Source organism: Cardiocondyla obscurior, linkage group LG03 (assembly GCF_019399895.1).
Source record: "Cardiocondyla obscurior isolate alpha-2009 linkage group LG03, Cobs3.1, whole genome shotgun sequence".
NCBI lineage: Eukaryota > Metazoa > Arthropoda > Insecta > Hymenoptera > Formicidae > Cardiocondyla > Cardiocondyla obscurior.
In genome coordinates this window covers 10,642,129-10,656,400 of record NC_091866.1, presented here as the reverse complement: position 1 = coordinate 10,656,400, position 14,272 = coordinate 10,642,129, and the positions used below count along the sequence as shown (strand labels likewise).

The 14,272-nt window shown below is 40.6% G+C and overlaps 1 protein-coding gene across 4 annotated transcripts in view; it reads right to left on the bottom strand.

The window, feature by feature from the left end:
* Positions 1-14,272, bottom strand: part of Dnc (phosphodiesterase dunce) — a 302,183-nt gene that overhangs the window by 226,137 nt on the left and 61,774 nt on the right. The window contains exons 1-2 of one of the 4 annotated variants that reach the window (XM_070654263.1): positions 10,134-10,530; positions 2,370-2,594 (exon numbers count right to left, since the gene is read on the bottom strand). The exons of the other annotated variants lie outside the window; for them this stretch is intronic. Of the exons in view, the coding sequence (XP_070510364.1) occupies positions 2,370-2,452 (83 nt within the window). The 5' untranslated portion in view covers positions 2,453-2,594; positions 10,134-10,530. Of the gene's footprint in view, positions 1-2,369; positions 2,595-10,133; positions 10,531-14,272 lie in introns of those variants that run through there. 4 annotated transcript variants of the gene reach the window in all.

The window sequence follows — 14,272 nt, the reverse complement described above, 5'->3', positions numbered from 1 at the left end:
CGCGTCGTTTATTCTTGTTTCTTCTACGTGAAAAAAAAAAAAAAAGAAGAACGGCTTTACATTTAATCATTTTTCGCGATCTACGGCCACGGAATTCTCGGGACCAGCGGAGTTTTGTTTATTGTATCAACCGCTGCGTAACAGGCAGCTTTGTGGCACGCGCGCGGACGCTCTTCGCTTCGTCTCTTACGGGCATGATGCCCGACTCACCGACCACAGAACAGTTGAGGTAGGTTAAATGACGTGATGGTGACCTACTTTCTCCCTACTCTCAAGTCTCTGTCTGCGACCGAACAGCGGGCCGTAGACGTACGTGTTATCTCGCGCCCGCGATGCGAGGATATCGCCTCGCGCAAAATATGTTATATACATATGATATAAATAAAAATTTATTTAAAAAAATAATAAAATAATAAATATTCAAAGTAATACAAATTAAAAGATTTACTCTCGTGGGGGGAGGAGGGGAGGAAAGAGCCAAGCGTGAGAACAAATTAACGTCGCGGAAAAGCGACAATAATATGAACAATATACATTAAAAAATTCAATTTGATCTAATAATTTTTTTTTAACTCTTAGAAACCATACGCGCGCGTCATTACGTTCAAACATTAATTAAATATAATAATACTTTTAGGAAAATTACAGTTCAGAAATCTACAGCGAACGGCGTGTTGCTGGTTCACTTACATTTTTATTTTCCGGTAAGGTGAGGTTATTTTCCAGCCTGCCATCCTTCCATCCATCCTTCCTTCCTTCCTTCTGTGGCAGTATTCCGGAAATATTCTGACATGTTGCAGCACTCCAAATCTTTTGGCACTATATTACATTGCTTTTTTCAATAATAATTTTCACTAATCACGTTCGTTGTAAAATATTACACTCCCGATATTCGTAGCGTTCCGTACTTCCGCCGGGCTTCGCTCGAGTCGTCTTTATTCTCGTCGGCGGAACGAACGGCACCGAGAATTAACATCAAACGGCGAATGAGACGTCCCGCGATATGTCGAACACCACGTCCTGGATGAAATGTTTCCTCGCGCACTTTACATTCCTCGAGTTCGTCAAGAGTCACTTGCGCGTAACAGGATGAGAACCTCTGCCGCGACGAAGAAGACGGACGCGGTGCAGATCTCACGCCTTGGACGATGACGATCGCCGGGACCCGCTGAGGAAGGTGTAGATTGAAGATGAGTCGGACGCTCCGAGCGCCCGCCCGCACTTTACATTCCTCCAGTTCGTCAAAAGTCGCTTGCTCGTAATGGGATGAGAACCTCGACCGCGACGAAGAAGACGGACGCGGTGCAGATATCACGCCTTGAACGATGACGATCGCCGGGACCTCGCCGAGGAAGGTGTAGATTGAAGATGAGTCGGATGCTCCGAGCTCCCCGCCCGCACTTTACATTCCGCGAATTCGTCAAAAATCGCTTGCTCGTAGTCGGATGAGAACCTCGGCTGCGACGAAGAAGACGGGCGCGGGGTAGATCTCACGCCTTAGACGATGACGATCGCCGGGACCCCGCTGAGGGAGGTTTAGAGTCAAGGAGACTCGGACGCTCCGAGCGCCCCGCCCGCGCGTCAACATAACCTTATCTTTTTGGAGCACTTATTCGAAGCACAAAACAAAGCACAACGCGACGAATAGAATAACACATGAGTAAAAAAACTGATTGTTCGCTCCCGAGTCGACGACGCCGACTTTTATTCGTATACGAGACTTTCAGTCAGCGGTCGAAAATTCGCGTAGTTGCGGAGCGATTAGGAACACGTCCTCACGCCCGAGCTTCCGCAACTAGACTAAAGTAACCGTGAGACTTCGGCCCTTCGAGGAAAGGAGACAACCGCAAAGAAAGTAAAATTTCAATGCCAAAAAACCTTCAGACGTTCACTTATCGTTAATTCGAAAGATTTATAGTCGTATCGGCACGTAATCCGGCACAGAGCACGGGCTCCGGCACGGTACGAGATGCATTTTACGCACGAGAAAATTACTGAGCATCCGCTGTGCGCAGATTTTTAGCGGGCCGGCACGGGCCCGTCCCGGACTTCGGCACAGTAGGAGGTGCATTTTACATGCGAGAAAAATACCGCGCATTTACTTCGCGCAGATTCTCGGTCAGCTGACACGAGAGCCCGTCCCAGACTTCGGCACGGTTGCAGATGCATTTTATTATACGTGTGAGAGAATTATCGCACATCTGCGAAGCCTAATGATCTCACGCGGGTATATAAAATTATCTTCACAAAAAAGAAAAAATATATACATAGATAAAATACTAAATAAAAAGAGGGATATACGTCTACTCTAGAGCTCTAGAAGCTCTGCTCGCGTCGTTGATCTCGTTGACTAAATTCGGAAGACTCACCGAACGTTGGCCAAAGTGTGTCTACGGGATCGCAGGTTGTGGTACCCACGTAGCTCGCCGATGCTGCCTTGCTCGGCCTGCATCCTAGCTTGAGCCGTCGCAGCGGCAGTAGCAATCACGTGGTGCTGGTGCCCTCCAGGGGCTCCCGCCGTCGTGATGCTTCTACGGGAACGCCAACCCGACCTGCTGCCGCTCGGCGTAGGTGATTTTTTAGGTTGATACGGTCTGAAAATGGTGTTAGAAACGCACGTTGGCACACCAACGGATTCATCGTGGCGAACGGCGTTTCAGACCGCGTGTATATACTGCGTTTGTCTAAGAATATTCTAATTTAATTGTGCAAAACCGATCGAATTCTTAACGTAATTATTGTTCTTTCATAAAAGTATTTTGAGCGCTTTCTTCACGTCGCGACGATCTGTTGCTGCGTTAGGAGGACTTTGCCTTTTATACCTTTGACCTGTATATTTCTACCTGCGTTTTTTTTTTCCTGATCTTATCTTCCTTTCGTTTTACTTAAAAAAGAAAAAAAAGAAAAAAAAGAAAAAAAATTTAATATATTAAAAAATCTATAAGTCATATTTAAGTCTTTGTAAAAGAAATCATTCCTCGGCTAAAGATTCATCTTTCTAATATAATGAGACTGAAATGTGACATCGTACAAAGGAAGATATATTACTTGCAGTATATGCTAGAATATATTATTTCAAGATTTTATCTTATCTACATGGACATGTTCATGCGCCACTTCGTAACATCTAAATTTATTATGACCGTATTACAGAATTAATACGGTGATGGTAACGGCCCACTTTTCCAGAGCACTTTTCTTTCTTTCTTTCTCTCTCTCTCTCCTCCCTTTCCCTATCTTTCTTTTTAGACTAGAATTTCTGAATTAATTACAACAATTATCTAGCTTGGGTCATCGTGTCAAGCTATATATCTAAAAGTCTGGATCAATATCGCGCATTATATAAATCCGTAATTGCAATTTATCCACCTCATTTCTTCTACGAAGCAATAAAAATTTAAATAAATCTCTCAGAAAAAAACGCTTTTAATTTGATGTCGATGTTCGATCTCACAATACGATTGTAAAACGTATTGTAGTACTTAGCGTGTTACGTATATCATTGCAAGATTTCTACCTCTTCGACTCCGGTAACCAGATGGGTTAAGGAAATGAGCCACGACAAGGGAAGCTGACACTTCTGGACCCGAGGGATTGCAAACGTGTCACCGCAAAGATCTTTCGTGTTGCGTATTTCTCCCCCCTTCTCTCCCCCTTTCTCTCTCTCTCACTCTCTCTCTCTTTATTCATTCTTATTTGTCACTACGTGTAACAGAATGCGAGAATGGCTGCGACGAAAATGAGAAAAACTGTTTTACATCAGAGCTGCGAGAAGGCTTTTAGAGAAATGTAAGAAAATACGATTACTGTCGAGCGTATTTTGCACGTGCATTGCATTTATCCATTCCAATAATGATCCGATAAAAAGGGATGCAAAAATAATCCCGGCAAGGGAAAAATAGTTGAACAAAAAAAAAGTTGCGCAAAGTAAACGAAATAAGCTGCTGATAAAAGCAAAGATGAGTCGTAAATTCCAAAACGTTATCGCTTGTATAGTTTTACATTTACGGTCACAGGCTTCCGTAAAAAAGAGTTAATAAAACCCGACGCGAAAAAGAGCGTAATAATATGCAGGGTGTCCCTGACGTAACAAAGGATACTTGGTGGGTGGGTAAATCTTCTAGAGACAAGTATAAAAGTCCCATGTTATTTTGCATTATTTGCACTAATAACGGAGATAGGAATTTTTAAAAATTAAATTTGTAGGGCAAATAGGAGCGCACGGTCAGAAGCGGCTTCGCCTCAGAAGTATAAGTCCTTCCGACTCGACTCAAGAATTGGACGATGTACGAGCGAGACGATGCGACAACGCGCGAGCGAAACGATGCGACAACGCGTGCGGAGAGGCGACCGACGACGCGCGAGCGAAACGATGCATCAGTTCAATACAACAATTATTCGAAGTGTCGTTCTTGTTTTTGGAAACAAAGTTCGGCTCTTAAACAATTGTTGCATAAACGTTACTAGAAGTCATAATCGCTAATCAATAGAGATTATTCCGCGTGTTAAACAAATCGATTCGTTCGTTGCAGGATTGTCCGAGCATTTGCATTTATACATTACTTCCGCAGTTCTCGACTGCACGCGCTTCGACGCGTAAAGGCTTAACATCCTACATCAACAGATTCTGAATTATCGCCGGCAAGTCAGCTCCGTAGAGCATTACGGTTGCGTCAATGCCGATGATATATTTCGCGTGATGCTTTTCACCAATGATAGAGAGAGAGAGAGAGAAAGAGAGAGAGAGAACTTAGCGTTTCGGCACGACGACGGCTGCATTCATCAAAATAACACATGCGAGAGCGTATGTCCGCAAGCGCGCCGATGTAATCCGCTGATCCACAGTCCGCTGTAAATCGTTGTTAGATGGCCATCAGATTTCTCATCAACCAACCGCGATTTTAACGGGACGCAGAACATCAACAGGTTGCTTTGTGACGTGGAATAAGTCAGAGATTCGATATCGCGCCGAACAGTCAATGCACATTGGAGCACGTGCACGAATTTCTGATCAATCGGATCGACTATAACGTAACGTGAGCCAATTTCGTGAACAGAGAGAGACAGAGAGAGAGAGAGAGAGAGAGAGAGAGAGAGAGAGAGAGAGAGAGAGAGAGACAAAGATAGAAAATCTCTGGTTGTCCTAATATGATACCAAGCCCTCACACTGTTTGCATTATTGCGCTGCAACAGCCAGATCTTTACACATGTGCACATATCGGCACAATGCGACGGTATACATACACGCGCCTATAGACCTCCATAGACTGCTAATACGCGGAACTGAATTCTCGAATAATGTCGAAGGAAATAGTGATTTTGTATTCCCGTTCCTCGCCCGTCATATCCGCTGATACAGCGACGTCGCTAAAATGCCTTCCCGACTCCGACTCCGCCATACGTGCAGTCTAACAGATGACAGAGATGCACGGTGTTACTCTCAACTTCGTTTCCACAGGGCCCACTCACGGCGTTCTAATTATACGAGATTCGCCTCGAAATTAGCTTACCAGACTTGCCAGTCTATTTCGCGACGGACAGGATATAATCATTATGGCGTTGTAATTCAGATCACTCGCTCTCTGACAACGTATACCGTTCCAAATTCTCGAGTCAAAGATAGACTGCACCACGAGTTTAATGAAGTATAAAAGCTCTCGAGCGCGACTTAAAATAGCTCATGTATTACTTGGTATTCGCGAATCGATAAGACGTGTCTGTAAAATAATTCTAGAGCGTAGCTTTGTACAAGCAATTTTGTAAAAGAAAAAAAAAATAAAATAAAATAAGAAGAAAAAAAAACAGGACGGTCAATATCGAAAAGTACTCACGTTTCGCATTTTAAAAACAATTAAGCAGATTGTGTTAAACCGATTAATTGTATCAAATTAAGCACGTAAAAACTAGCCCCGGTTCAGTTTTCTGACAAAAACGATAAACAGATTAACTTTCGCTTTCACAACAGCGGTAAATTCAGTCTCTCGGAAAATAATTATTATAAAATTACAACGTTTCCTCAATTCAGTTTTAGGTTGTAAATTGGGTACAATTGTTTAATAAGAATAAATATTTACCTGAATTGTTTTAACGTAAATTTGAAGCGCAGAAATTTACTTAATTCAAATCCATAAAAAAAAAGGGACGAGAGATAATTGATTAAAAGCTTAAAACTTTAAAGTTATGCCTGCCTCATTACGTCCTTAATTAAAATCTAATCAGTATTTTCCGCATTAATTACGTCAACCGTCTTAGCTTTCTCGAAACAAGTTAATTATTGGTTCGATCATGTTCTCTAAGTAACCTGAGGAAGCCTGCCTACAGTTATGCCTCAAGTTCGTATTTCCGTGCCGGCCATTTCGATTTTCTCAATAATATAGCGCGCTAATTAAAGCCTTATAATTTTCTACGAGCCAGGCCGATATATGTATAAACAACTTTTGTACTATCAGTACATCCCTCGTGGCACCTCATGGCATTGCAAATAAAATATTTCTTCAACTGTTTACGCCCGTATCGCGGTAAGCAGTGCAACATGGTGTGTGCACATCGATCAATTCACGTTTAAATTAGCTAATCGCTTGATAACCCGCGTGTGCACTTAGACGCTTAATGGTCATTAGTGTAAAACCGACGGTGGCCCATCATTAATGTCAGGTCGCTACGAGTTACAAGAGGCAAGCCACAATCAATGCTAAACAAACAATACCGGTTTGACCATTTTTCTAAATGATTTTACATATATGTATACATATAAAAACGCGTGAATTTGGAAATATAAAAGGAGCGTTAAAATAAAAAATTTTTTTAACAAGCGAATCTCTTAAACTTGAAAGATAATAAATTTTTGTTAAGTAGTAAATACTTTTGCGCAAGTGATAAAAAAACAAAGGGAGTATCATATGTTTCGCGTTTGTTAAACACACGTGTAATCAGCGGCGATATTCTCGCGTAGCTGTGCTTTATGCAATTATCGGGACGAATATCTCCGTAAGTGTTAGATCTGACAATAGGCTTTAAAGCTCCGTGCACTCAATACGTGTTCCTGTTAGCTCACATTGCCTGCATCCCCCTAATTCCATTTGGCCGGCAGTGTCCACTCGGGGAAATTTCGGGTACGCTCTCGATGTTTCCTGCGGCTGATTGGATAGTCACGACGCACATATCACTCGGACGATATGGAGCTATTGATTAGGTATCTTTCGCGCAAGAAGCGTATTCTCACGGTATTTCTCTCGCTACTTATTATTCGAGCTCTTTACGCTTTTTCTCGAAAAAAAAAAGAAATAAAAAAAACTCAAATTCTCGTTAAAATAACATTCGATTAAAATAAAATAAAAAAAATTTGTTTAACGTTTGCTCAAAGCAATTGCCGCGGTATTCGGTATTTCTGTTTTTAAAATCTGATTTCTTTTTATTCCAATCTCGTATCGAAAAACATGTTTGAGAATATATCGCTCTAAACTAACCTCTCTGAAGAAGAGTTCTGAATAAAACATGTATAAACGAACGTAATAATAGTGCCATAATACGATATGTGTATAATATTCTCGTAACATAGCAAAAAAAAAAAAAACATAGCTCTGTATTTTTTTCCTTTTCTTTTTCGCGTCAAATATCTCTTCTCTTGTTAACGTATCCGGTATTAAATGACGACTAGAATCCGAGTGAACTGTATGCAACATTTATTTTAACGTGTCGTATTCGAACAAGCGTCCAAAGGCTTGCGGTGCAGCTCACAATATCCAAAGAGCGAATCGACGCGCCATAATGAAATCCAGTATGTCAAACGTGCTTATCCAGTTGCTTTCCTCTTAATATTCGTCATATTAAATCCTACATTAACGTGCTGCATTAATTTCCACATTTATCAATTATTATTATTATTAGCTCTTAATGTAGATCATTTTGTTAGATAAGCAAAAGAGTTATACATATATCCGTACTCGAACAAAAGGTTTTCTCTTACGTTTAATACTTTTTTTTCTTTCTAATTTAACGACAAAGCTTCTTTAAGTGCAAAAAAGCAGCTTCTTATTTTTGCTCGTTAAATCAATTTCGTCTAAAAAGGAAAACTGAGATGCTGTATTTTATACCATATTTTACATGAATCGATGAAACGTTTTAAGATAAAATACAATCTCATTTAAATTGTTGTGCCGTTATTCCAATTCTCATAGTTCCTCAAATAGAAAATTCTCTACTTTACGCAGCTTTCCTCCAATTTATCGAAAATTGAAATATTCAATTTATATACCTTAATATATAAATTTCAGTGAAAGAAATATTCGATTTATATTTGTTTGCCGTAAACTTTACTTGTATACGCGCATGACGTTGCAAAGCTTAAATTTTTATTTAAAAATAGAATTATTGTTTAAAAAAATTCTTGGAAAGAACACCTCTCGAGAAGAACTCGGCAGAAATGAAAAGGAAATAGTTCGAAAAGTGGAAATTTACATCTCGATGCGATGTTCCACCGATAATTATGTCAAGAACGTAGCGAGACCAATGCGAATTACTCGTAAAAATTTAATCCGATATAGGACATCAATAGCGGGCGAATTAAATCTCCATTTTAGAGATTACCTTCCGTTGCCAATCGAAGATCTTCCCGCACTACTATTCTCTAGGAGCACAATAACTACGCGAGTTCCATTGAGGCCGGGTGTATCAATCGATATACGAACGCGCTCTCCATTTCAGTATTAATAAGAAAAAGTTAATAATCAAAAATTAATAATACGTCCGAAATTTGAGATTAACGGTATTTAATATATATTTCCCTAACTTCGTTCAAAAAGAAGTTGTAAAAAAAAAAAGAAAGAAAGAAAAAAAGATATTAAATGCAAATTGTTTCAAAACTCAGATTTATCTCGCTGCTTGTTATTTTTATACTTGAGCAGCAGGAATTTTTTACGTCGCATAATTACCTTGGCGTGACGTGTGTTAATAACTTTTCCTTCTACCGCCAAAATAAATGCTCCTAAAGGCTGAAACTAAATGTAACTTTCTCGGACCGTAATACATCACTAAATTGGATGAACAAAACGAAAAAAAAGTCAGGCGAATAAACGTAATTTGACATCAACGTCAATATATGACAGACGTAAGTTCGATAAGTTTGATTGCATATGTGTACATATGGTACTGCAATATAACACGTGGCGGACGTGAGAAATGTGTCAGTCCGAAGCAATGAAACTGCAACGCAAACACGTATAGGTCAGGCAAGAAAGTTTGTCCACCGAATTTCGCAGCAACAGACGTTCTTATAATCCATATGCATTTCGAAGTAATTCCGTGGGAATCGAAAAATCCCGCATACGTCGATAGCGCGCCACTTGGCTGCATTGCAAATACATACGAATTAAATCTTGAATGTTAATACCATTTGTTTTACGAAAATTAATTTATCCACGATGCGGGAACATTATGTGAGAAACGTTACGTCGAGTACATAAAATGCTTAATGTTATTAATATATAACGTAACGATAATAATGCATGAATTGTACGCGTATATACACGCAAGCTGCCGTCAGTTAATTGCGATCATAGAGAGAAGAGTCATTAATTAATCGTGAAATTTAACGCATTCTATCGATATATCTATAACGGAATATTTAATTAAATCGGCAATTAGCTACTTAAAGCGTTGTTTACACTACTCGACGCGGTGCGCTCGCATTAATGATATTTACGACAATTAGCAATTCAAAGCACTCTTAAAATTCAACTTTGTCTACAGATTACTAAATGCACGGCGTATAAATAATCGAATGCATTAAGTAGAAATAACAAATGACCAGCGATCGAGCGTGAGGGCGTTTTATACTGTTGCGAGAGTAGCCTCTATAAAGGGCTCGGTACGAGAGAACTATCTAATCATGTCCGAGTGCTATTGGATTATTACTCAACTGTAATCTTCGCCGAATGCGAACTCGTGTTAAGTTTGATTGATCGACGCTGGTAGATCTCGGTTAAACGGGCTCAAACGCTACCCTCTTAATGCGCACGTAAACACTTGAAACGGCGATGGAAAAATCAAGACGAGACGAGTTAATAAAATTCAATTTCGAAAATGCCTAGCGCAAATTAGACCGTGAAACGCGCGAAACTAAATTAATGACTGACCGTTCTCGCACGTGACGACCCTCCTCATCGTCCTCCTCCTCGATGTCGTGCAGCCGCGGGCTAAGCCGGTGCTGAGTACTGCCCTCTCTGCTATAATCTTCCTCCTCGCCAATCCTCAGCTCGCACTCCTTCTCCTCGTCGTCAAGATCGTCGTCGAGGTCCTCGTCTAGATCACCGAGCGGCGCGCGCTCCTTAAACTGTGCCACGCAAATACGTTTCGGCGGCAGATACTGATACTGCTTCTCCTGCTGCAAGACTTTCTGCTGCTGCTGATGCTCGTATTGTTGCTGGCCTCTCTGGTGCTGGTGGGGCTGCTGGTACTGCTGATGCTTCAGCAAGGAACCCTTTTTGGCCTCGGGGGTGGCCCCCGAGACACCAACACCACCCCCACCCCCGCCGCCGCCGGCGCACGGCAGGCAGCAAGACCACGCGCCCCCCACCTCGGCACCCTAGTGCACTCAATGTCAAAACATCCAGGGGGCCCAAATCCAGCCAGGGTGTTCCGTTTCCAAGGTTCGACAGAGACAGCGTTCGCGATGCCGATCGACGTGCTCGCTGAGGATTAGCGGTCCCCAGGCTCGAGCGAGTTGAGTTGCTTGTCGCTTGTGTCGCCAAGCACCGCGATATACGACGAACGACGATACTCAGCAGCTATTTTCTTTGTCGATGCTTCCAATCGCTACTCGAGATGGCAAAAAATGATTTTGGCATGAGCGCAGACATGAGTGCTCTTCTTTCCAATAAAGGCCGCTTGGATATCGCCATCTCCCGACATTTTTCAGCACAATTTCGCCTGAAGTGCTTTGGAAATTCTTAACATCTGTATAAATGAGCTACAAGCGGTCGTATCGCGGAACTCAAACTGTTGATTTTATTTTTCCAAGAAATTCAAGCGCCCTGGTGCTTACATTCGTCGACGTAACGTCTCGCGACCTGCACAGCTTTTTCTTTTTTTTTTTCTTTTTTTTTCCTCAAAGCTTCGTTTAGCGCGCTATGCAAAATTCACACATTTTTTTCTCTCGTGTTGCTTTTATAAGTTATGCAAACCTCTTACAGTTTAAATAATTTAAATACACTGAAGAGATTGTCCTCTTACAAGGCTTTCGCTTTTTTATTATAAACAGATTAGCGACGTATTTCGTCTCAATGAGTAAAAAGTTATCTTTGTGAGCTTGCACGTACCCCGCAAGATTGTAATCAGCAATATTTAAATAACGTGGTTTTCACATCTCTAAATATATCTCTCTTTAAGATTATCTCTGTTAAAAATAACAGAAACAAGGAAGCATGTGTCTCTTTCTCGGTATCGCTGTAAAATTTTTGAAGAGCTTCAACATTAAAAATGTATTCAACGTTAGACATTTTTTTTTCTTCTTTTCCTCTCAATTATTTTTACTTCATACAGTGAAGACTTTTAATTCAACGATCGTCAAAAAAACTGTTTCTCGCATCTGTAAATACGCTCGCGTGACAAACATCAAACGACAGATCAACTGAATATGTAATAGACAATAAAGTTTTCGTTCAAGCCACGCTCGCTATCATTCTTAGGTCGTCTTGATACATGGAGTTGCCTGTTAAATACCACGATTAATTTCCCGTGGCATTTCGTTATCTCGGAAAATTAAGAAAGTCTAAGCTCAAAAATCGTCCGCCATTACCTTCAAAGTCCCAGATTTTTTTATCGAATACACTCGTATTATCGTTCTTTACGTCGATATGATATATATACGCATTATTATGCGAATTAATTGCAGACGAACTGTATTCTCGAACGTTTAAATATCTCAATCTTCGGGTTTTCGACGGAGCACTCCGGTGCCTAAATCGTATTCTCGCTCTCGACGTTGATCCTTTCGTAAAGTCCATCGTTATACATCATCTTGCAGCAGTGACATGCATGTAATGAAACTATTAATGGAACAAGTTATCTTTCAAGCAGGTTTTTCTTTGATGTATTTCTTTTACATCTTTTATGTCACTCTTTTTTTTTCTTTGCCTTCTTACTCATACGATTAAATTTCTTTGCAGTTCTTTTGTCCGTCTTCACGTAAAAGAAAAAAAATTACCCAACATTGTCCAAAGTAAGGTACCTATAATTTCTTTATCCCAGAAAGTATTTAATAGAAAATATTCCCGTTTAATTCTTCGCGTTTATCTCGCGAATTGAAAACTTCATTCTTTTAACGTTTTCAATTTACGTTCACGCGAGTCTCTGAATCCCACCCAGTATTATTACGTTTCACAAAGAATCCGCTTATCGGCCGCAAGGGCTTTGGTATCTCCTCCAGTCGGCATCCACGCGGTATCTCCAAAAAATATCGCGAAATTATTAGTTAAGGCGCGACATCTTTCCGTGCGTTATTTTCACGGCGTGAGAAAAGTTCAAAATAAACTTGTCAGTCTCCGGACTTGTGTTCGAGTCTCCACGTCCATCTTGTCTTCCCGTTCTCACCACATTCGCGCACTTCCACCAGACTATTCACGGCCCGAAGTAACCAGCTATTACGAGGTAAACTAAACATGTGGAATTTTGTCGTAGTCGTTGCCGCAAACAAGCCTGCTCGTCGCTCTTAATTTTGCCTCGAGCTCGCCAGGACGTTCGGCGCACGGTTTAGGAAACTTTAAGACAACAAACCGCGACTAAGCCGTACATATCTGCGCATCCCTTTGCGCCTTCTTGTTTGCAGTTTGCCGTCGATGGCGCTTACTATTTGCTCAGGTTGCCTCATCGTCGAGTTGCTTGTTTCCAAGGATTATAGAATCTACATGTTATTACTTGTTGAATTTATTGTGTTATTATCGGTAGCAGGGTGACGTATAAAACGCAGTTTCATTCAACGAATCTGCATGCCGAACTTTCGCGCGTTAAAATTTTTACTTCAACTTCTTGCTTCCCGTCACAATTTCCTCTTACATGTCGAATAAACGTTATTCCGTAGAAAATAGTGCTGATACGATAAGTCGAGGTCAATCGGAAGAAAATTTTAATCGATTCTTATTTCCACACAGTGAATACTTGATTACAAAATTATTTATAACAATTTGTTTAAGATATATGTCATCTAACTTCGCTTACACTTCGCCACTACATTTCGCTTTCAGTTAACCGTAAAACGGTCAAGTTTCACCCTTGTCAATCGCTCCTATCCACAACAGTGACTAATAATATGCAAAATCAACATTGCGAGAGATCGTAGCGGTTTCAGTCTATAATCAAAAAGTACCCGCAACTTTCTACGACACGCGATCGTCGGATTGAATGCACTTTTACGCGAGGATTTTTCATTTTGGCACGAATTACGTCTAAACTATGTAAAAAAAAAATAAATACAAAAGAAAAAATTGCTCGAGAACGCAAACGAATTTTACTATTAAATGTTTCTCGCGATATAGCTGTGTATATTACGATTGGCCGACACAAGAATGTGCTCTCTTTCAATTTGCACTCTTGTTCAAATAACTCGTTACTCGAGCGACGATTACACGCACTGACACAAGCGGGCTTACACTTGCACTGGAATACGTTCCGAGTTTTATTTTTTAATATCTGTTTACTCTACAGAATTCGTACGAATGCGTTAAACGTAATCGCGTAATTACCACTAACGATGGATGAGGCTCTTGACGACGAGGATGAACAGAATCCAGACCAGAACACGAAATTGATTGTCGATCGTTGAGAAGGTTGCGCTCGAGTATGTCTCGCAGAATAATTAGAGATATGGGACCAATGTTCTGTAAAATTCCGTGTAAAAACTCACGATGCGTTCGAATGAAGAGGCCCCGCTTTGTCAAAGCAGCAAGAATTATTTTATTACAACCGAGAAGAGAGATACATGCGAAAAAAAAAAAAAAAAAGAAAAAAGAAAAAAAAACAGGTAACGACGTGTATCGTAAAATCGACGTGTGCGATGCCACATATTGATAACGATCGTGTTAATATATTACTTTCTCTGTTAGCTCTTACGTATTCCTTAAATAAAGTGCTTAAACGCAAGTGTTAAAACGTTGCAATCTCACTTCACTTCTTTATTGCGCTATTCTGTCTGAAGGTAGACCGCCTTGTACAATCAGAGGATCAAATCGTTATAATTAAGAGGCTGTATCACGCGCGTGCACTTAATCTCAATAATGGT